The sequence below is a fragment of the Chroicocephalus ridibundus genome, chromosome 3 (genome assembly GCF_963924245.1).
Source record: "Chroicocephalus ridibundus chromosome 3, bChrRid1.1, whole genome shotgun sequence".
Taxonomy (NCBI): Eukaryota; Metazoa; Chordata; class Aves; order Charadriiformes; family Laridae; genus Chroicocephalus; species Chroicocephalus ridibundus.
This window is the reverse complement of record NC_086286.1, coordinates 103,283,965-103,308,391: the sequence shown is the minus strand read 5'-3', so window position 1 is coordinate 103,308,391 and position 24,427 is coordinate 103,283,965. Positions and strand designations below refer to the sequence as shown.

Below are 24,427 nucleotides of genomic sequence, written 5' to 3'. Positions count from 1 at the left end.
TCAACCTCTAGGTCCCATTGCAATACACTGTGGATAAACCCACGTATTTCATAAACACAGTAAAAATAAATCAAGTCCTTCATATGAAGTTCTGCAAGGCTATGAATTGTAGCTCCAGTGAAATATTTACAAATAAAGTAAAGCAAAGACCTGTAGTTCAGTGCTGCACATATACAGCGTTACCAGAGACACGAGCAAGGGACCAAGACAACTTTGGTTCTATACTTACTAGAAGACGGATCCACAACTGGTGCTAACTGAACCCTCTGCCCAGCAGAGCCGACTTCCTTCTTCAGAAATGAAGGGATATAAGCACTAGTTACACCGCTTGATCCTACGGGCCCTGAAAGATATGGCAAGGAACACTTCAGCTCAACACAATGGATCTCCCAGACTATCAACAGATGATAAAGGTGTGCACTGATGGGTCATATTCAAGATCAAGCCTGATCATGGACTGATGAAAACAAGAACTGCATTGAAGACGCTACAAATCCACAGATCCTATAGATAGATGTCTGCTTTCAGGAGACTGTCAGTATCAGATTGCATTAATGATGAATGGAAAACAGGTAAAAACTGCGCTCCTACAAGGGCAATTTCTGCTTCTCCTTGACATCTAGACTTTTTCAAGGTTTCTCAAAGCTTCCAAAACTCAGCATTTCAGTTGCAATTATTTTGTTTGACTTCGTCCTGGTTTGCGGTAAAACAGAACCAATTTGCTGCTTTGTAATTTTACTTTTTAGCTGGGCCTCTTCTAACTGACTAAAGTCTGAAATTAACAGCATATTGTTCAGAGACTGTTCACTCTCAGAGTGGTAAGACAGTTTGTGCCAAGGAATGGTACACAGAGAGGCTCTTGCTTATTCTGCAACCAAGGTCAGCTAATTCGCTATTTGCCCCGTTAGAGGGTCGGAAGCAGAGAAGCGTAGAGCGGTCACACCTATAGGGAGGAGTGGACGGGACAGGTGACCCAAAACTGACCAACAGGGTATTCCATCCCATCTGCATCACGCTCAGTAGAAAAGCTAAGGGCTCAAAGGGGCAAGGCTGCTCTGGCTCACTCTCTTTCTTCAACGGCCAGCAGCCAAGGACAAGTGTGTCTGTTCGTCTGCCTTTGATCCCGATATGGGCATTCCTGACTCTAGATCCAGAATTCCGCTCCTGTTCGTCACTGACTCCAGTCTGGGACTTTCCCTGTGTCTGCTGGTGATGTGATCGCCATCCTGGGAGCTGGATACAGTTTTGTATATATTGTTTACTTATTTTTTTAATTCTTATTATTTTATTATTATTTACTATTTCCTTATTTATTATTATTTTCATTAAAGTACTTTAGTTCTTTTTCTAAACTCGTAAATCTCCTTATTTCTTCCTCTCCTCCCTGTGGGGGGGGGAGGACCATCTGTCATTCTGATGGGCCAGCCCGGGCAAAACCGCGACAGACTTGCAGCAACTGGGTCCCATGAGTATATTCGTGATTTCTATGCAATGAGTCTGGGGCTCTGGTGCGATACAAAGCTCTCACTGAAGCCAGTAACAGCACAACAACTTAATAATTAATTGGGACAGATTCGCGTTCCAAATTCACAAAGTCAGCTACAAAACCCGTCTCTATGATGAGCAGGAACAGATCTGAGTGACCTGTAGAATAAGCTGTAGAAATTGCATCAAAAATAGTTATAAATAAAACAGTGTTGAGTCATAATGCAGATGGACACTGAACAAGTCAGCATGCACAGACCAGTTCCGTGGCGCATATGCCTATAATGTACTAGAGCAGCGGCAAAGCATGTTGTGGGAAATGATGGTAATAAGTACAAAAGGGGAAAAATCTAATGATATCCTATGCAGCTACAAAAGCAGCAAATACTTGTAGAAGAGCCAGGAAGGAGAAACGTGCTAGGTTCTCATGTAGTTTTGCCATTTACAACATCCTCCCATCTTGAGTCTTTAAAGAACGATTTTCTGATTAAGTTACATCCAAAATCTTAAGTTTTTTATTTTTTAAACAGGAGTTTCTAAAGGCCCAAAATGCTTCTTTGGGCCAAGATTCAACAGAAATTTTCTCAAAGACTTTCATAACAACATATACAAAACAAGTACTGTGCTGCAGAACTGTAACATTACACGAAAACCTGAAGCCAAGAAAGATTCAGAGGGAATACATAAATACAATCTAGAAACACCAATATGTTTAAGTACATCTGGTAAAATCTAATTTAAAAATCTACAAATGAATTGCTTCAATCAAATAATAGGGATTAAATACCTGAAATACCAAATGCCCCAAAAACCTGAAGAAAAAAAAAAATTGAAGAGTTTTGCTTTTTGTCTGCAATTTTCAAAGCTGTAATTATTCCACTACTTCAAACAGCATCTATTAAAAGACATGACGACAGATGATGGATTTTATTTGCTTTATTCACATAACAAGAGTGGTGTGAATGATTACTTCAGTTTAGACGAGCTTCCTGGGGAAGAATAACCCCATGCACCAGTCCAGGTTGGGAGCTGACCTGCTGGAGAGCAGCTCATCTGAAAGAGGCCTGGGAGTCCTGGTGGACAACAGGATGACCATGAGTCAGCAGTGTGCCCTTGTGGCCAAGAAGGCCAATGGCATCCTGGGCTGCATCAAGAAGAGTGTGGCCAGCAGGTCGAGGGAGGTCATCCTCCCCCTCTACTCTGCCTTGGTGAGGCCGCACCTGGAGTACTGTGTCCAGTTCTGGGCTCCCCAGTTCAAGAAGGACAGGGAACTGCTGGAGAGGGTGCAGCAGAGAGCTACCAAGATGATTAGGGGACTGGAACACCTCTCTTATGAAGAAAGGCTGAGGGATTTGGGTCTTTTTAGTCTGGAAAAAAGACGACTGAGGGAGGACCTTATCAACACTTATAAATACTTAAAGGGTGGGTGTCAGGAGGATGGGGCCAGGCTCTTCTCAGTGGTGCCTGGGGACAGGACAAGAGGTAATGGGCACAAACTTGGGCATAGGAGGTTCCACCTAAACATGAGGAGGAACTTCTTTACTCTGAGGGTGGCACAGCACTGGAACAGGCTGTCCAGAGAGGTGGTGGAGTCTCCAACTCTGGGGACATTCAAAACCCGCCTGGACGCGTTCCTGTGCAACCTGCTCTAGGTGACCCTGCTCTGGCAGGGGGGTTGGACTAGATGATCTCCAGAGGTCCCTTCCAACCCTATGATTCTATGATTCCTCCTCCATGACCATTTAAGCACCTGCTGGGCTAAAATAATTTGGAAACCTGAAAACATGACCTACAAAAGCTGATGAGGGAAACTGAAGGCAAGATGATGCATTTCAGGTTGAACGGACCTAAGCTGTCCAACTTTCTATGCACGTGGTACTTCAAACCAGAGTTTTGGGGATTCATTAGAAGAAATTCACTTTAAGGTAGTCTCCAAATGCAAGGAACAGTGCTCAGAACCGATTTCAACAGAACAGACAGAGTAGAAAATATCTTCAGAACTGACAATGTATTAGCAACGGGTGACCACAAAATACAACTGTCTGGAACTGCGGAGGCATTACCTATTATCTCACAATGTTAAGTACAGTTTCTTACCTGAATTCATCCTGTTAATACTTCCTCCCAAAACAGAAGTTTTCCCCGGCAAACCGGAACTGGGCCAGGGATTAGATGGAACAGACTCTTTGTTTGAAGTGGAGACTATGCTATTCCTTGTGCTTATTCCTATTGCAAAAATGCAAAAATTACCATGCTGAAATCTGTTACGGAGACTTGCATTCATTCCACCTAAAGCACAATCTTAGAGCAGTTGTCCAGTTCAGTGAACTTAACCAAAACCTTTTCACTCTAGTATGCCTCTGGGTTACCTCTCATACGGGAATGCTATCCCTGCAAAGATAGTAGTGTAAATAGTTCCACTAGCATCAATGGCTGCTTATGTTGAGGGACAGGATCCCTACATCAAGGCCACAAATACTCTCATGTCACAGAAGTGAACCTTGCTACGTAGATGAAATCTACAGTTCGTATCAAACACAGCATTTCAGCCTAACAGTCACAAGATAACTTGAGAGTAAATAATGGCAGATTACATTTCTCATAGTACTGTACTCCTCTTTGGCGTACCTACTGAAACCACAGATTGTGCAAACAGTTTGCAGTAGAGTTCGTATGTCACATGTTATTTGTATTTAATATAGATTCCATATTTAAGCAGGGTGTCTAACATGCAAGGATGCGCTCGTAATTTTTGTTAAGCAAATGCAGGCTTGGGATCAACGTGTTTTACAAGCTCCTCTAGTAACACAACTTTTAGCTATAAAAACTCTACTTAAGCGATCCGGTTTGAAAGTCACTGAAATTAACTGTTTCAGTAAAAAAGACTGAGTCTACCACCACGATACCGTCTAGTTTACGTAATTAATTTTGAAGTACTAGTACTACAAGTTAATTCACAGCTAACACTGCCTTTATAAACAGAAACGATGAAATAGGATACGATTATATTCAGCTCATTATAAATACAGACAGCCATGCTGTCTGCCTCCTGTACTTCCTCCTGCCCCAGTGCTGGTCTCAGCATAGCAGAGGTTAACGTGAAGACAGGTATGCAATTCCTCTACAGAGATGTGCATTTGCATTATATTTAACTCCAAGCTACAGCAAAGCACATTCCCACTATTAGTTAGCTTCTGTTGCATTATATACTCATGAGATAAATTTAAGGCACTTTTTTTCCAGTCTAGAAGACCAGTCTTATCCTTCTTAGGGAAGCAGGGAATAACTTGGCACAGTGACAGACATTTTCTAACCCACTTGAAAGTATAAGAGTATCCAGCTGGATGAAGAAGTACCAACAATCCTGTCCCCTTCTTGTAAGCAGGATTTATCTAGTTGCTGGACTGCTACCGTGTAGTTTGCATCACGACCATCAACATTAGCAAAGCTCTTACTCTCCTTGTTTTCCTTAAGCAGTAGCCCCCCTCCACAAGCTCAAAGGATAAAGCCTCATGTACCAACAACTACTTCATACTGCTGTTGGAATTACAGGAAGAAGAAGTAGTAAGTATTTTTTACTAACCAGGTAGATACCTAGAATGTCTCAAGTAGTGTTGCTTTGCTGCAGAAACTCGCAACGTGGGAGTGTCCTGCTGTGGAAAGGTCGCATGGGAAGGTGCACTGCTGCCAGAGCCTACAGCATCCGAAGGCTTCAGGTCCAAAATGCTTTCAAATCTATAACCCAAAAATTGCTACACTTAGTCCAATTCTTATAGCATATGTTTATCCACAGTTGGCCTTCTCATCTCCATCCCACCTCCAGGAATCGTTTCCTCATACTGTGTTTGCTACAGCATAAACACACAGACAACAGGGAATATTTTCAGCCTGAAGCCATACAAGTGCCCCTGAAAAGCAGATCTGCACTTCTAGTTCCCTTATATATTGCTCTTAAAGCTTTTATAAATCACTCTAAGTTTTTCTCTACTGTGTATGATCCACGGGAACTGCAGCTCATCCCAAACAGTTTGTATGTGTGGAATATGTAAAAATGGTTCATATGTGAAATAGAACGTACATATTCAAAGATTAACTTGGGAAGACTTAAGCCAAGCATCATTTTCAGTGTGGAAAAATGAACAAGGAATTGTACAGAAGGGTGCACTGTCCATCAAAAAAGGTGTTGCAATTCAAAGGTCAGCATTCAACAACCAGCCAAGGCAACGCAGGAATGAGACAAGCTGCATGGAGACAAGCTTTACCAGCCTGGACATATGTTTCTAGATCCACAGAAAGCGTAAAGAACGTTATTAAAAAAGAGGCAAAGCCTAAGGAAGTTAAGACCAAATAGCACACGAACATAAAAGAAACCAGCTTACCTACAGAGAGTTTCATCGCTCTGCCTCTTGTTGTTTTTCAAGTCCATCTTTGTGATGGAAGAGCTGAAATCAAGGTCTTCCAAGTCATCCCAGTCTTCTGAACTCTTCACTGTTCTAGCAAGATGTCCCCATCTTCGCCTAGTTTTTGGCTTAAGCTCACCATTTATATTCTCAGTCCCAGAAGATGTTTTCTGTTATAAAGATTGAAAAGAAACAAACCCACGCACTTACACCAGGTGACAGAAACAGAGAGGACTTTTTTTTTCCTGTCTCAAAGGTAATAGTGGTAGAAGAGCTGTAATAACAGAATCCTAATCTTTCTTTAAACATGCTAAGAACACAATCTGTAGCCTGTAGACATTATTACGTATCTTCTGCATTTCATCCCATAATAAAGTGTCTTGTACTGACAGAATAGAATAAGTTTCTTAGGTCTCGATTCCAATTCTGTTTATATTTCATTATACACCTTCCGAACAACTAGCTCACGCTCAATTTTTATTTCTTGACCCACCTTAAGAGTACAAAACTTCATGCACATTCATGTTTCCACAGGCCCGTGCCTAGACATTTATAAAATGTATTTTTCTTGCAGGACAGCATAGGTAGACATTTGTGTCTCTTCAGCCATTTAAGCTCATCAGTACATTTTAACCTTTTGCAACTCCATATATGGCCAGTACGGACCCTACTTAAGATGGATCTCTTAGCAGCATTCACACTGTCTGCTCTTGTCATCTATCTTATGAATCCAGTCTTCACGTATAATCAACGAAATGGTAGGTTCCAATGCTGAAAGAAGAATCTGTTGTTTTCCATGGCCAGCATAGAAACCCAAAGGGACTATTATTCTCAGTCACTTAAATTGGATGAAGGCAATAGCCCCCTTCCCCCTCATTTCAATACTATTTAGCTTAATACTTTTTTCTCCGGCATTGGTCCCATTAATATTCTGACCACGCTACATCCTTTTTACTCATATGAAATCACAGTGTCATCCTTTAACTGGTGCTTTACAACAAAGGGAGGCATAAAATGGCTTTGAAATGAGAAATCAACTGGCTTGCTTTATAGCAATTTGACTTAGATTTCAACAGAGTTACTTCAAGTTTCTAGCAGAAAGTTGTAACTATTCTTTATTCCCATTTCCTGTCCTTTTAGTAAAGTATAAGAACTTTATGAAAGAGAACAAGAAAAGGAAATACAATTAAGGAAAAATCAGGTAGTATATCAGGAGGTCAATCTTATGCTAGATGGACCTTTACCTGCTGAGGAACCTTATTGTGAATTGCAGGCAGAAGAACCTGGTTAGACTTGTCCTCCTGTAGGTAGTTACTGTGCTCAGCTCCAGAGTTGTCTGTCTTATATGGGTACACCGAGTGCTGAGAAGACTGGTTTTGTTGAAAAGGCCTTGACGAAATGCGGGCGTGAGGTTTCGGAGGGGGTTGTGCTGGAGGGACAGGCTTAATATGCAGAGATGATTTATTAAGCAGTTCCTTTTGTTTCCCCAGTTCCTGAACGCCCAGGGCATGCCCAACCTGGAAGTATGGATATCGAAGTGCCTAAAACATAATGAAGATGTTAGGGTCCAACTTAGAAAACCAAAGTTTTTAACTTACATCTTGCTGTTTCAGGTTTACTTCTCTTCTCAAAGATCTCTCACTGCAAAAAACTTCTAAAAGCTCACGTTCCTCACCGTATTTGTACCTCACTGTAAAACATTTGTTAATGGCTCTTAATACCAAGTTACAATCGCTATTTTTTGCTTTTCATTACCTTTGAGAGTTCTTAATCTATTTTACTTTTTAACTGCTTTAATTAGCTTTAAAGCTTTTTATTACAATTTGTACCAAAGGTCTGATATAATCGCAAAGGTTCAGCTATGGTCCTATTGACATCAAGTCAGATTTGGACCCAGAATCACATACAGTTTTCAAAAGGTGCCTGGCTCATTTCACTAGTTGGGTACTGCCACTACAGTACTGATATCTGAAACCAGTGGCTACCATCAACATCAACTGGACCATTACTGGTGCAATACTGATGACTTGGGCTATGCTTATGTTTGGGATGTTGGGACATATGTACCATGCAGGTGAGCTGAGACCGCCCTGCAAACTGCCTTCCATAAGCCAGCTTTATCCAGGCAACACTGGGCTGGCTGAGCAGACAGTGAGATGCACTGAAAGCTGTCTGAACGGCCAGGCCCAGAGGGTGGTGATCAGCGGAACAAAGTCTGGTTGGAGGCCAGTAGGTATTGGTGTATCCCAGAAGTCAATACCAGGGAAAATAATGTTCAACGTCTCCATTACTGATGACAATGGCAGAGCGGAACGCATCCTTGGCAACTTTGATGATGACACAAAACCGGAAGGAGTGGCCGACACACCAGACGGTTTGTGCTGCCATCCAGAGGGACCTCAACAGTCTGGAGAAACAGGCTGACAGGAATCTGATCAAGTTCAAGAAGGGGAAATACCAAGTCCTGCACCTGGGGAGGAACAACCCCATGCACCAGTACATGCTGGGGTCAATCACCTGGAAAGCAGCTTTGCAGAACAGGACCTAGCAGACACCAAGTTGAACATGAGCTACCAATATGCCCTTGCTGCAAATAAGGCTAGCAGTATCCTGGGCTGCATGAGCAGGGGCGTTGCCAGCAGGTCGAGGGTGGTGATCCTTCCCCTCTGCTCAGCACTGCCCAGGCACACCTGGAGTGCTGTGTCCAGTTTTGGGCTCCCCAGCATTAGAGAGAGATGGACATATTGGATAGAGTCCAGCAAAGGGCCATGAAGATGATTAAGGGGCCAAAACGTCCCACATATATGAGGAAAGACTAAGAGCGCTGGGACTGTTCAGCCTGGAGAAGAGAAGGCTCAGGGAGATCTTATCAAAGCATGTAAATACCTGAAGGGAAGGTGCAAAGAAAATGGAGCTGGGCTCTTTTCAGTGGTGCCCAGTGACAGGGCCAGAGGCCGTGGACACAAACTGAAACACAGGAGATTCCCTCAGAACATCAGGAAACACTTTTTTACTGTGAAGGTGACTGAGCACTGACACATGTTGCCTAGGGCAGGGGGGCTGGTCCAGAGGACCTCCAGAGGCCCCTTCAAACCTCAACCATTCTGTGATTGAATGGCACGTATCAATAGGAATGAAAGAACAGCATCACAGCCTGCAGCCATACATCCTAACTTCACTCTGCTGCTATTCACAGTGACTGGATTATACTTAATTCATATGTAATTATTTACACCACCGTCACATACTCAATGACTGAGCACACACCCCATGCAGTTGATGCTGCATACAAAAGATAGATTACTCTCTCTTAATTACTCCCCTTTGTCTTGCAAATTGTTCTTGGCTTCTGCTCTTCTCCCTTCCAAGAACTGCACCCCTGAGCTACTGTTAATTGACTCTATAAAAGGTGTCTCGAAGTGAAAGGAAGTGTCATATGCAGATTCAAGAAAAAGAAAACAAAACCAAACCTGACTAGCTGTTGGCCGCTTTTTGGGGTCCCACTGGAGCATGTCTCTCATGAGCTGCACCGCTTCGCTGCTAGCATTAGGTATGAGGGTTTTTAGGTTGTTAGGTACACACTGAGGCCAGCGAAAATTCATGGACGCTGAAAGTTGGTAGCCTTCAGGCCAGTCGTTCTGGAAGAATGAGATTTCCAATCACAAAGAAAGTTCAGCTGTGAAACATCCTAGTGCCCAAGTACACTAACATACATTCTCCTATCAGGAACAGACTGCGTCCAGTTTGCCCTAGGCTGTTTTAAAGATTTCACTAGATATTTTCACCTCAAACCTCTTGTGAGAGGTAGGTCTCGCTTTACATCTGACACAGTCAAAGGCACAAATGGAATTAGGACATAGGAGTCTTGACATGATTCCATTTTCTAGCCTCTTAAACCACAGGTTTACATGAAATATACAAGAGAAAATGAAACTTCTGCATAATAAAATCTCAGTCTAATTACTCTGTTTACTGTTGAGGGGCCTATTTCTTCTCCTCCAAATGTCAGGTTTTATAGCATAATTACATAATGCTTATTTCACAGGCAATAGGTTTTCATTTAGTTCACTATGTATATAGTGACATACAATAGCAGTAAGCGTGAAAATTGATTACTTTTATGCTTACTGGTATTGTGCCATTCTGTATTGTAGAACACCTCCAGTATTATTGCAGAATGTCACTGTAACTACCTTCTTTGGTGTCCCCAAGACTTGGCAAATTTTGAATATAGTATCAATTTCACTGGCGCCTGGGAAGAGAGGCCTCAGTGTGTAAACTTCTGCCATTATACAACCAACAGCCCAAATATCTATTGGAGAACTATAGCTGGTGGATCTCAGAAGGACTTCAGGAGCCCTGTACCTGTAAGAGAGAAAAAAAAATTAAAACAAAAATCCCATTGATCAGCACAAGTCAAACAGACCTACATGAAACCATTCAGCTCTTCATTCTTTGCTGTTACGAGCAAACATCCCTTAAAAAATTCCTATAATAAACATAAGACTTCACTTTTTTTAGAATGAAGAATGAAAACCTACATAAGCTCTCTGATGCCTTCCTGCCATGCAGCAACCCCAGCACATCCCACCTGTCTTTGTTCCCATGCTGCTGCCATCTGTAAACTGTCTTGCACTACCTGAAGCTTTTCAAATTACGCCAAGCTTAAATAAAAGTTTCATAAAGAGGAGGCATCAGAAGTGGTATTACCTTCAGCACAAATTTAATACTTCTTTAAAGGCTTGATAATAAGTTGCACACAATGTAGGCAAATACTAGCACTTACCATCTTGTGGATACATAGTCGGTGTAAGGAGGTCTAGATCTGATTTCTCGGGCTAAGCCAAAGTCTGCTATTTTCACAAGTTCTGGTCCCATGCAAAGGAGGTTTTCGGGTTTTAAGTCTCTGTGAAAGAACCCTAAAATTCAAATGAAATATTGAGACATCAAGAGGGCTAAAATATTACTGACTACCGTCTCTGAATTGCAATGCTAAAGGCAAATGTAGCCTGTGTTTTCCACCTGGAGTATTTTGCTTTAGTTCTTATTGCCGAAGCTTGAACAGCACCACATAAAGTTCAAAGCTTCTTCAAAACAGAGCATTCAGTCAGAGAGCTCCCCTTCAAGTGACACTTCTTTAACATAAAAAAAAGGTACACCGTTTTAATGTTAGTTTAATTGTGTTGGAAACTGTGCAATAAAGACATCAAAAATTACTTCAAAAGTTATTTTAAACAGAATACAAATTAAAACATGAGGTAATTTTTTTGCACTTTGAAGCTTCTTTTTAAATCTGAGAACATAATAATCTGCAAGCACTCAGTAAGTTACTGATCACCCTATCAGGCAGAGGATCTCAGCATATTTTTTTAGTGCACTCTGCATTCACTAAAACTTGATCACAAATGAGCATCTGGCAAGAGCTCTCTCAATACAAATGAGAGAAGAGGACTAGAATATTACTGACTACCGTCTCTGAAATTTCCTTCCACCCGTAGTCTGGAACACTTGTCCTTATGCTTCTTTCTTGCACGCATCTGAGAATGCTGCTTCCTAGATACAACTCTCCCTGTAGTAACTTACTAGAGCTCTATAATCACCTTTTCAGAGACCTTCCAACATGCTTAGTTTTTTCCATGGCCTTGAATATGGTCTCACCGAGAAGAGAATGAACATCCACAAAGGATGTGTCTGCACTGTCCAGTATCACTATATTAACTTATGTTTGTTAGATTAATGCATGACAGCATTGAAGATGCAGTGCTGTAAATTTTTACCAACCCGTAATTACATCCTTTCTAGGGATATCAAGTAGATATTCTGGTTATGGTAGTTCAAGCCAGCTTGAACTACCCCCTCTTAATGGAAGGTACCAGACAGAGCAGTCAAGGTTTCTTTTAGTATTTAATACAATCACTTCTGTATTTTCCTGCACAGATGTGCAATACACCAACAGAATACTTTTGAAGCAATTTATTTCATGGCAAACTCTTAAAAAGAGCAATGGATTTTGTATTCAAATATGAAAAGATGCTTAGAATTTGGATGGACAAAGAACATAAAAAGTTTACTTGACAAGCATTTCTATGCCATGTGGGACTGGAACAGAGAAATAGAGGGAAAAACAGTTCAATTATTTTTCCAAAACTGTTGCAGAGAGAATCTTGGGACAACCAGTTTTACACTGTGAGCCACAAGACCATCAAGACTATCCTGTCAGACTTGCCATGAATTTCTAGATCTTTGTAACTACAGATCTGCAACATCTTGGCAGAAATATCAGTCTAGTGTGTAGCAGGCCAGCAGTTAGTTTTGACACAAAATTGTTCATTCTTTATAGCTATAGTAAGTTAAATAGCAGTAAAAGGTATTCTGAAAGGTTGTGATGCATTTGACAATTTACTAAAAAAAAGGTGGCTTAGATTTTTGCAAATAAATAATTTTATTTTTCTGGTTTAAAATCTTTTGTATCTCACTGGAGCAGACTGGAATCTCTAGTTTGGTTTCAGAAGTGTATCCAAACCGTATTGGAAGTGAGAATAAAGCCATTAGCATGAAAATGTTTTACAAAACAAAGTTAAATGTGTTCTTCAAGTGAACTGAAATGCTGGTCCTACAAGCCTTTCCCTTCCAGGACTTTGGCCACTGATGTTAGTTCTGTTTTGACAACCCCGAGAGCTGACCAGCCACATACACTACAGTGTATTAAGCAGGCAGAACTGCAGTGGGCAGCAGAACATGGTGAGGAAGTTATCATTAAAATAAGTACTTTTTTTTTTTTTTTTTTAATTAGTTAAGGGGGTCTTGTTACTACTGACTGGTGCATCAGCTTTAGCTTTTATCATTATTGTAAAAATTAGCTGGAAGGCCGTGCAATGAAAGCTGTTTTGTCACTCAGACTTCATCACTGTATCTTACAGATAATGTGCATTTTATTCAAGTACCTGTGTGTACCTTGAGAAAAGAGTAATTTTTCCTTTATTCTCTATCTCAGGGGACCTCTAAACCTACGGAGAAATGTGCCCATTGACATCAGATGAGTTTCTGAAAGTGGTCAGCTGCCAGTCTGGGAAAGCAGAAATCCACAGAAAAGGAACTGAGCAAACCTTCACACTAACATATCAGGCAACTATAAAATATGGATATTTTCAATAATCTGGATCTCTCATATAGTGCCATCCTTTTGATCACTCCCTTTACTAAAGTTAGTAATGTAATTGTTAGTGTACTCATTAGAAAACTTACACAGGCGCTATCTTGCTCTAATTCAAAACATTTACAGCTAAAACATAACCTACCATGCTTATGGATAAATGCAAGCCCTTGCAGGATCTGATACATAATATTCCTAACTGTAGACTCAGGAAACAGCTTGCTTCTGTGGCATAAAAGAAAAGGGAAGAAATAAATATTAATGATTAAGTTCACATGTTAGCTTATGCTATCTAATGAACGAAAGATAAAAGGTAACAATGGCAATAAAAGTGCTAGATACATTTTAAGCACCCTCATGTAGTTTATTTCTCCAATAACACTTATGCAGTATTTGTAGAACTGCCATATTACATTACATTAAGACTATGTGACATCATGTCAAGACTATGTGGGACAGTGAATTAAAAAAAGGGAAAATAAAGAAAACTGGCCAAACCGAACAAACCTTAACGTGTATAGCTCATCAGGCATGCACCTCAAGACAGCAAGGGTTCATGTTAATTTAGTGCATTTCATGCATAGTTTCTTCTGGCCTCTCTTCCAAAGCATATACAAGCCATACTTTTGACTTCACCTTGATATTATCTAACAGCTGATGTGCTACTTCTTTCTAATCTGTTATCTGAAAAAAACAGTCTCATCTGCTAACACTGAAAACAAGAGGCTCTTCTCCTCGTAACATTCAGGCGAGAAGATCAGCCCTGGCAGGCAGTTTAATGACAGCCCCTCTCACCAAGAGAGGATTCTGATGAAACAGCTCTGTACTAGCTGCCTCTGCGCATGTCAAAACACAGGAGAGATGGGCTGGCGTGGAAATCAGTGACAATTTTATTTGGAAAGAGGCTAACAGTGAACGAAGATGACGGCCTGGGCCTTATTCAATTTCCTGAGCTTGATTCATCTCAAAAACACTGACCATCACATATTTCAGAAGTGAGATCAGCTACTAGAGTCAGCTTTTCATATTTGCTTGCTTATTTTTCAAATTACAGCAGAATCATATTTCCTCTACAGTCCCTTCCAGCAAGGTTGGCAGTTTTAACGAAGACTTAAGCAAGTAAATCACATTCTCAAAGGTTTGATTTATACAATGTCTAACCAGTTCAAAGACTAGCTAAACTGTAGAGAATATGACGTGTAGCACACTTTTACAGACATCTGCCCTTTGTGTTTCATAAGGAGGTAGGATATTTAAAGCATTTCTAAGACATTCCTAAATATAATTGGTTTGTATGTTACACACTTGAATTATTTTCTCAAGGTTCATCATTTCACATAACTAAAAATCAGCACCCACACATATGTGCACAATTTAGTTGAAGTTGTTCTATACCTGGGCATGCATAAGTATTTTTATGCTTAAAAAGGTATTTTATGTAGCATTCACAGAGATATACTGTAACCATAACCTTACTTTGCTAAATCAAGTAAGGCTACTGTCATCTCCCAGGCTGATTCTATGGTCCATAGAGAGAAAATGGCCTCCACAGAGAACAATTCACAGCAAGGAGCTATTTTGCTATGAATTATTCACTGGAGGGTGCTATTAATTAAGACTTTATTAATGCTCCAGCAAATATAAAAAAAAGCTGGATTTTACTGAGAATACTGACAAATAAAATATACAGTCTCTGGACATGTCAGCTCAAATTGCAAGGAAAAAAAAATATTCTTAGAATCAATCCAGAATTTGACCCCTCGTGATTACCTTTTCAACCACTTTTTATATATTCATTTATTTGAGGAAGCTGTAAGAGAGGAGGTGGTGATACCACCCTCTAATAGAAAAAGTATTGCTAGTTGGAATACTTACCTAGAAGTCAAAAGTTCTAGGTTTAATGCCTCCTCAGCATGAAGGCTGTTAAAAGTCTGGAGTTCCTAACTCTCAAAAGACCACTCTACTTGTGTGCCAGGCTAATCTGGAAAGAGGCACTGGAAACTCACTAAACCATGTGGAATATGCTCAAAGGTGACAGCCACGGTTCCTACTGCAGCACGCAGCTTTAAGCCATAGTGATCTAAGCCTAAACAAATGATCCAAAGTCCTTTGAAAAGTAACACAGGTGTTAAAAGCACACTGCGCAAGTAATTCATTTATATCAGGAATGGGTGATGCTGTCACATACCTTTCTTTCATTAACTGATAAAGATTTTCCTTCATGTATTCAAACACAAAATACAGATGATCATTTTCCCTGATAACTTCTTTCAGCTTTACTACATTGGCATGGTTTAATTTCTTCAAAGACTAGAAACAGAAAATACAAACAGGATTTTACAAGGGTGTTACTCTAATGAAAAAGAAAAAACTATTTCAGTAATGCAGAAGACTTGGCTTCAAAAATTCGTCAGTATTTTAAATAATCAGACAGCTCTGAGAACAAAGACCAGATCTCCAAGTATTACTAGATACATATACAGTATACGTACCAATTAATGCACCAGTCATTTCAAAGCCAGCTAATCTGGCATCACAGTAGGCACCAAAACAAAACCCAAAAACCTGTCACAGTAGGCATTTTCTCTATAAGTAACTTCCTACTGGCAGAATTCACACTGTTCTTGTACTTGCACTAGCAACAGACAGGCTAGACTCAGGAATAAATATAACCCTGGAAACTGGTATTGTGGATTAACCCTGGTGGGCAGCTGAGCTTGCTCATCCCCCCCCTTCAGTGGGATGGGGGAGAGATTCAGAAGGGCAGAAAGTGAGGAAACTCTTGGGTTGAGATAGTTTAATAGATAAAGCAAAAGCTGTGCGCGCAAGCAAAGCAAAATGAGGAATTCATTCACTGCTTCCCATTGGCAGGCAGGTGCTCAGCCACCTCCAGGAAAGCAGAGCTCCATCACACATAATGGTTACTTTCAAGGCAAATACCATCCCTCTGAACATCCCCCAGCTTTTACTGCTGAGCACAACGTCATAAGGAATATCCCTTTGGTCAGCTGGGATGAGCTGTCATGGTTGTGTTCCCTCCCTGCCTCTTGCCTGCTCTCAGCCTACTGGCTTGTGGGGAAGTGTGAGAATGACAGAAGGCTTGAGGATGTGCAAGCACTGCTCCCCAATAATTAAAACATCCCTGTGTTATCAACACTGTTTTGGTCACAAATCCAAAACGTACAAGCTGCTATAATTAACTCTGTCCTACCCAAAACCAGCATACTTGGGTCTTCATTCTCCCTTCTTTTTAGATTTTCAGCGTATTCTATATTTATTCTTGCTGTAGCAACACAGTACCAATACGTGGTACTGGAAGTGACCTAGGTTTTCTGCATGTTGGCAAGAGTGACAGCAAGGACTAGAAATTAAGGGAGGTCCTTAGAACATACCCCTAAAGCTTTGCTGGTGCCAGAACTTCACGCTATATGTCTGTCCCCAAACCAACTATCCAGGAACAACTATGTGCACAAACGTTACTGCTGAGCAAAGGGCATGTGTTGTCAAGCTCTGAAAAACAAACACTAATCAACTACAGATTTCGTGATAGGAAAGCTCTCTCACTCAGTCACCACTCATTGCAAGGAGGAAGCAGCTCTCTACAACTAAATGACCTTTGTAAGACTAAGGAATTTTAGTAAGAATTTTTATAAGACTACAGACACTCCATTCAAATGCAGAGCCAGGAGAAAGAACTGTAATGCCATATGACACAGTTCATGTTGTGGGGAGTTTTTAATAAAGGGGTTGGAAAGAATTTGATGTTACCCCAAAATGTGATGGGATCCTTTAATTTAAAGTCAACTATTGAATGAAAGAAGTACCTTAACCTCTCGAAGGTTCATGCATTCTTCCCAGGAATAAAACTTTCTCTTCATTCTACAATAGTAGAGCGAAAAAACGATTAATACACGGTAAACATCAGCTGGTCTTAGATCTGTAAGTCTTCTTACATCTTAACAATTCAATTTTTCCATCAAAATATAAGGTGTTACCTCATTTGTCAAAAAACTTTACATCTCTAGACAAGGTATACTCTAATAGAGCTTAAAAGCATTACTATTTGTCATGGTTTTGGCCTCAAACCAGGACACTATTACACAGGATTGCCTTTTTTTGCATATATATCTGGCTGCAAAAATTTCAGAGCCTTCATCAAATCAGGGCATGCTATTTTTCTTTCCAGTATATAATGTGGCGGAGCAGTGTATAACTGTAACAAGAACAAGGATTTCAACAGTTATGAACAACTCAGACTAAGTTTTAAATCAAATCTAAGGAAGACCAAATCACTTCACTGGATCTCAAATTTTATCATATTCTTCTTGCTCCTCTTCTCTATATTTTGATTTCTCTGTAATTTCAGCACCTTTCCCCTCTAAGTTGTATTTCTTCATTTTTCAGTGTCTGCTGTGCCCCATGTTTCTATCTGCCCTGCAAGTTGCATCTATCATGCCAACCGCTCTTTGAATTCTGCCTTTCCTTTCAAGCTTATAAGTAACTCCGCTCTAACAGGAACAGACTGTGTGGTAGATCTGTTTTCTCCTAAGCCGGACCATAACTCTGAACATAGTATCTGTGTGTAACGTATGGTTCTATTTGTTCATATGCGTTTTGACTATAACTCAGTTCTTTCACACATAATTCTATGCTTTAGGACCAAGAGGATGAAGGCTCACGTGCACACGCACACACACACAGAAGAGCACAGATTAAACTTACAAAAAACATAGCTACTTAGAGTCTGTATTTCAGAGGAAATTAGGCACCCTTTGAAGATTTGAGTCTTTGTGAGACTTAAATAATAATTCAGTATTACCACTGTAATAAGTTTACAGTTTGAAATCAGCTCTTAGAGTAACTTAAGAACTACAAGCTCTTCATTCCATGAAGGGGTCTAAATTATTTTTTTGTTTGTCTGTTTAAGCAGTGTTTTTGCAGTTACTGTCTTGTGCGTTCAGCCACCAGGCCATTTCTGTTCTTGATAATGGATTGGTGTTAACCTGTAAGCTAAGACAGTACATCATCTTCTGGTTTGTTCTGAAACTTCTGTGTTTCCACCATGTTGCAAAATGAAAATCAAAGGTGTCTCTGGCAAGGTTCGATACAGGAAAAATACCCTCAGCACGCAGGATTTTGAAAGTTGCTAAAGCCAGCTATTGACTGCTCATACAAACCAGCATTATACTGAAAGCTCTTTTGACAAGCACGTCCCTGGGTCATGGTTGTCGGTATTTCAGGAAGGGGCCTGCAATGCTTTACAGCTGTCTCTTACCACCACTAGGACAAATGAGCCATTTACAAACTGAGGTCACTGCTGAAGCGGCAGAGAAAATCATGTGGATTTCTCAAGGAATTTTAAGAAAATCTTAAGCTAAAAAGACCAATAAGTAGTAGCACATAAAGACACAGATAACGGACAATGAGATCCATTGTGTTAATTATCACTGCAGCATTAACATTTTACTGGAAATTAGACCATGAGATGTACGTTCCATGTAAGCAGCACAGAACAGCACAGAACAGATTCCAAAGCAGCGTTGCAGAATAATCTAAATAATACACATAATACGTGTTCGACTGCACGTAGTAGCAGAGCACTGTTACAATAAGCCTATGTATTTCACCCTCTTTATCTTCTACTGGGGCTTTGGATGATACAAGGAACTGGAGCTTTGCATGCTGCCCCAACACAACTCCAAATACAAATGTTGCATGGAATGTGAAATACTCCAACCAGCGTAGCCAAGGGATGGGGACCATACAATGGAAAAACCTGGACCATCCACCACTAGTAACAAATGAAAATACTTACTTTTTAATGGCTATTAGCTCTCCAGATTCAATGCTTCTCCCTAGGAGGACAGAGCCGTAGGTCCCATCACCAAGCTGTCTGATAGTAGTGTACCTATTCATGATGAGGATACTTTAGCTGGAAGCGCATTTCAGTCCTTAGTGTTTCTCCTCCGAGTGTAACCAGTTCTTTCTGTGGCAGCATAAATACAGAGCACTCAGGACAGTGTGAACAGTTGCAGGAATCATGTTTTCAAGACTTAGCCTGTGGTCTGAAAGCACAGAACACAATCCGTTTGATTTCTGTACCCTTCTGAGATTGCTTGTTTGCAGACTCTATTCTCCTCCTTGTAAGCTAAACACAAATACCTATCTTGGTCTCTCACCAGAAAGGGCCAACCTGTATCTGGATTCAACTGGGTATGTTCCCCAAACCCACTCTCAGGGTAAAGCACTTTACAGCAAGCTTGCAGACAGCCCTAACAGGAGAAACTATTACTGAAAGCAGAGAATAAAGCCTCATAGCTTGGAGAAAATAGTTTGCTATCAGAAAAATTAAGAATTACAATAAGATAGGAGGGAATCTGTTCTAGCCAAATTATCAGACATGCAAGTCACCATCTCACAAGTTGTACTGTCATCAGTTAACACAAACCAATTTCCTGACTTTCCATAAGGTACTATGCTAGAGATATAGTCATACATATTCCCTTAAACAAAGTCTTCAGAGGAAGAATATTATATTCATGTCAGGTAAGACCAAATGTATTTCATTACAGCAGCCCTAAGCATTAATTAGTCTCTAGAAGTACAGATTACTTATTTGACCTTTTGTCCTGGCACTGCATGAACAACAGAATGCTAGATAATAAAGCAATAAAGTTATAATTTCCTCATTTAAACTAATCATTGCTAGTATTTCCTACACTTTCGTCTGGAACAAATGTGATCTATTCCACGTAAATTAACCATACATTTGGAATGAACCGGAATTCCCCTGCAATGAGGGTTCGGTCCCCATGTTCTGATTTTCTCCAACCCTAAGAGGACAGCAATATTCATGGCTGGTGACTTTTGTCTTCTGTAACCTGCATTTAAACTACATTTCCAAAATTTTTTTGGTAGCAGCCTTAGACGTCTCCTCCATCTTGTCTTATTTCACAAAGCAAAAATAGGATTTTAAAAGCAATGGGATTATGTTGCTTGTACTCTGAACTGACACTGATGCAGAGCCACAATCCTGCAGATGCAAGATGTTGTGAAGATCCTTTGTTTTCAGTCTCCTAATCCTATTAGTCCCACTAATACTGACACAGGAATGAACAAACAAAAATTAGGAAATACGATGTTAATACACCTTTTGACAATTTTACACATCGTGTATGAAAAAGGAACAGCATGTTTCTAACACCATCTTAGATACTGGGTAGTGTCTCAGACAGGTAGGAGGAATTGCCTCTCTCCACACACTACTACAGAGAACTATTACTGAGCACCTTAAATTAGAGACCTAATCCCACATTTTGTGCTACTTGACAAAGAACACAGAGCCTGTCTGTAAGAACAGCACTTTGCAGTACCAGTTTCTTTTTGGCTGGTTTTCAGGCTGTGCACCTGCATAGCATAAAGCTATATTTAGGCAATGTTCTGCATCTAGGTTAAAAAGCTTTAGTTACTCCAGCTGGTCAATGACCAAGTGTCAACTCAGAAGCTTTAACTCCCAGGCCTTTATTCAGATCCTTGGCAAAAATTTCAAACGACAACAAAACCTTGCATGGTCTCCTAGTCTGAAAATGTAATACTTATTAATATCCAAACACATCATTTTATATAGTAACTTCAAACCAAAAGAGATGGGACTTGTGGATTTTCCAACACATACTCCTCTAATGCCAGAGTTCTGAAATTGTAATCGTAACAGATGCGATGGCTTACAGTTTGCGGACCATTACACTGCCCCTGGCTTACCATTCGCATGTCCCTTTCCAGGGGACCGTGACTGCAGATGAGGAGCATCTTTGCCTCATGTTTGATAACCACAGCAAACCAAAAGACGCGTTAACACTGCTAGCATGTGACATTGCTAGTAATAATCACCAATGGATATCACGGACAGACTGCTTGTCTGAGGTCTCTTGAATAGATGAAGTGGTGAACTTAATTGCCTATTCCTTACTGGGGATACTAATTTAAGCCTCTCCCCTTTCCACAGCCCCTGGTTTTCACAAAACTTGTAATCTTTGCAAGTCCAGCTCTGCTGTCAAATGTGACCAAAACAGACAAATTAACTGAAATATTTCTGAGGCATAAAGCAAATGCAAAGAATCTACAGAGGAAAAAACAGTCAGAAAACACACACTTCAGTGAGGAATGCATGTTAAAAAACACACCAGGATGCACAGAAGTTAACATGGCTCCTACGGAAGCACAAATCCACCTGTATGAAAATCTACTGAACAAAACCTAAATGAAGTCTTCTTTGGTTAATTAGATCAGTACCATTTCTCGTTGAGCTTAACAGTGAAATTGTTTTTAATTAAAATCTATTTCACTTTGCAAGATTTATGTTCTGTCCTTACCACCTTCTGCTATCTCTCACACTTGACTAAGGGAATAAACTAAACCTTAGCCTGCAGACAGTTTCACCTAAGCAGAGTCCCACTGACATCACTGAAAAGAGCATGAGTCTCTCAGAAGCAGTTTGCAGAGCTACAGCCTGTATCATCTAGTCGAGATTCTAGTCTGGAATTACAATCTAGGCAAATTCACATCGTTAGAGGATGTAAATGCAAACTGCAAAACCATCTTGGGAGTAAGAGTATCCTGACACTAAACAGAAAAAAGTGAAAGCCTTATCTTCACCGTATTGTAACACCGTGTTCTGCCTCCACCTCACCTATAAACCTTTTTTCCCCACACAAATCAACCAGCAAAGCCCCTTTAAAAGCAAGCCTAATTTAACGTATCAAGACTACTTTCTGACTCCAGGTATAACTCAAAATTTACTATTTCGCTTATGTACGCTTCAAGGAACCATCCTCTCCCGTTTGACGGGCTGCAGCCCCGAGAACTGAAAGCGAAACCGCCTCACTCTGCCACAGCTGAGAGAGGCGAGCAGCAAGCCATCAGCCACAGCCTTTTAAACCCTGTCCGGTGCTGCGGCAGCCGCTTGAATGTGTTACCGGTGGGATGGATGCACGGAGAAAGGCGTGGTTTAACGCCACGGGTTTCAACCGACGTTGTCCCAGCAGCCGCTGTTTGTTTGTCAGTGAAGGCTTCTGGGGTGCCCCGTGAGATGAAAACCAAGGCAGGAGCACGGGGAGGCGTCAGCCCCTCGGCAGCGGGGGGAGAGAGATGGCGGGGAGGCGACCCAGGGGCCCGTCCGCCACCACAGGCCAGGTCCTGGCCGCCGCCCGGCCCGTTCCCAGCCCGCCCAGTAACCCCGCTCCAGACACGTACTGCACTCGAGCACCGCTCTCCCCCCGCGGCGACGGCGGTACTCACGGCGTGCGGGCTTCCCCTCCTCCGGCCGAGCCCCGGCCTGCCGAAACCGCGCCAGAGGCCCCTAATGGCGGCGCTCGGCCTCCGCCGCCCCCGGCCGCCCTCCCGCGCCGCCCCGGCCCAGCTGCGGCCCACGGCGGCCGCGGGCCTCCCTCAGGGCGCCGCCGGCCGCCGAGCCCATGGTGCGGCCCGCCGCCCCGGCCCTCCCCGCCCGGCGGCGGCGGGGCTCCCCGCGGGGGGATAACGACGGCGGGCGGCGGGGCTGGCGCCGCTCCCCTCCGCCCGGGGCCCCGGCAGGAAGGCGGGCAGGGGGCTTAGAGGTGTCCCCCTAAAAAGCGGGCAGCTGTCGCGGGGGGGAGAGGCGGGAGAGCTCCGCCGGCGCTGCCAGAGAGGGGATTTACGGCTGAGCGGCGTTTTAACGTAATTGAAAAAATTAAAATAACAAACCCTCAGGTGACCGGCCTCTCTCACACCCCCGAGAGGCGTTCAAGTAACAAAACAGGAGCACAGAAATACCGAGTTGTGAACAAATGGCAAGAATATCGACAATTTCACCGCTGCTGGAGGGCCAGAGCCTTCCTCACCCTAACACCAAAATCTCCCCTTGGCTCCAGTGGGGTCAAGGGAAGAAAAGGGAAGTGGGGCAGAAAGAGGGAAACGAGGAACAAAAAAATTGGCCTCGAGCAATCTATCATCAGATCTAACTGTAATAACGATGAAGTCCTAGCTTCTTTTTACCCTTCTTCACATAGGTTTTAAAAGGAAAGCACAGAGTTCTTTCCCGGGGTTTGCAAGACGAGGCGAGCAGGTGGTGTAATCTGGCAGCATGTAAAATCCTGGGGGAGGATTTTACACCAGTGAACCCTACAGTGAAATACACTTACTTGAGGAGACAGTAATTCGTTTAAAAAAGGTGTGAAGGAGCTCCAAACAGCTCTGGATGCTCAGCCCCCCACCCTCATCTAAATAGAGGCTAGTCTTTGCACTTCTTAGAATAAAAAGAGTTAAATTCCCTCTTACGGACTCGGGGAAGCCAGCAGGTGTGGTGCGTACTTACTCAAGAGACTTCTGCTTTAAGCCATCCCTATTACATCTCACACACACAAACCCGTGTGAGTGCCCAGCCCAGTGACACCCTGCTTCTCTGTCGCCGGAGGCAGGGTTTCTCCGTCCCCAACAGAAGAGACATACACCCAGGCTGGAGGAAAGCCCAGCAGCTTCAATTCCAACCCCAAACGAGATGCAGCATTAAAGACAGCCAGTTGTTTTCATAATCCCCTCACCCCAGCTGCGCTGCCGTGACCTCAACCCTTCGCCCTTGTGGCTCTAGTGGACAGGGTGGCCCAGTGTGTTGGCACCCAGGGGTGTCCCCAGCCCTCCCAGCACCTCGGCAGCTCCCCAGCACCTCCAGCCGCCCGCCTTTCCCCTGTCCGGGCCCGAGCTCTCACCTGCCGGACTCCAGCACAGACACCCACCTCCTTCAGCTCCCAAAACCACTCCGGGCGGACGGGATGGGCAAGGATTCACGGGTCATATGTGAAGAACCGTGTTCTTCTGGAAAAAGTAAAAGAGATTTTAATACAGATTAATAAAAGGGGTTTAGTCCTATTTTAGAAAACCTGATGAGGTGTAGGGAGAGCAAGTTAACGCCTGTTCACTGAACTGGACGGGCAAAGGACAGGGGACTGTGAGATTCACATGACCTCAGCAACATTATTATCTATACAGCTGCAGTACTAACCACTCCTTTATTACCCGGTTCCTAATTTGTCTGTGACAAGGCCGCGGTCTGACCGCGGGAATGGCGGCTTTCGTTCCTGCCGCCGCCGGGCTGAGGGGCCGCGCCGAGGGGGCAGAAGGCCGCCCGGACATCGCCGCCTTCCCTCGGCTCCCGCACCAGAGCGCCGGGCCGGGCCTCAAGAGAGGCCGAGTGAGGCACCGACCCCGCCGCCTGCCGGGATGGCCGCCCGGCGGGACTACACTTCCCGGCAGACCCTGCTCCGCCGCCGGGCGGGACTGGCCCGGGGCCGCGCCGCAACCCAAAGGGGGGTGTCGCCCCGCGGACTATGTTTCCCAGCAGGCAGCGCGGCACGGC

At 42.6% G+C, this 24,427-nt stretch overlaps 1 protein-coding gene across 13 annotated transcripts in view; it reads right to left on the bottom strand.

Annotated features, from left to right (window-relative positions):
* Nucleotides 1-24,303, bottom strand: part of CILK1 (ciliogenesis associated kinase 1) — a 28,168-nt gene extending 3,865 nt beyond the window's left edge. Inside the window, exons 1-14 of one of the 13 annotated variants that reach the window (XM_063330315.1) lie at nt 24,074-24,303; nt 23,781-23,886; nt 18,854-19,103; nt 16,863-16,917; nt 15,227-15,348; nt 13,184-13,263; nt 10,672-10,804; nt 10,079-10,250; nt 9,356-9,523; nt 7,130-7,426; nt 5,865-6,055; nt 5,069-5,220; nt 3,583-3,711; nt 230-343 (exon numbers count right to left, since the gene is read on the bottom strand). In XM_063330315.1, coding sequence (XP_063186385.1) covers nt 230-343; nt 3,583-3,711; nt 5,069-5,220; nt 5,865-6,055; nt 7,130-7,426; nt 9,356-9,523; nt 10,079-10,250; nt 10,672-10,804; nt 13,184-13,263; nt 15,227-15,348; nt 16,863-16,917; nt 18,854-18,954 — 1,714 coding nt within the window. In that variant the 5' untranslated portion in view covers nt 18,955-19,103; nt 23,781-23,886; nt 24,074-24,303. The other 12 variants (XM_063330320.1, XM_063330316.1, XM_063330323.1 and 9 more) reach the window with 12 other exon arrangements.
* Nucleotides 24,304-24,427: the final 124 nt, after the last annotated feature.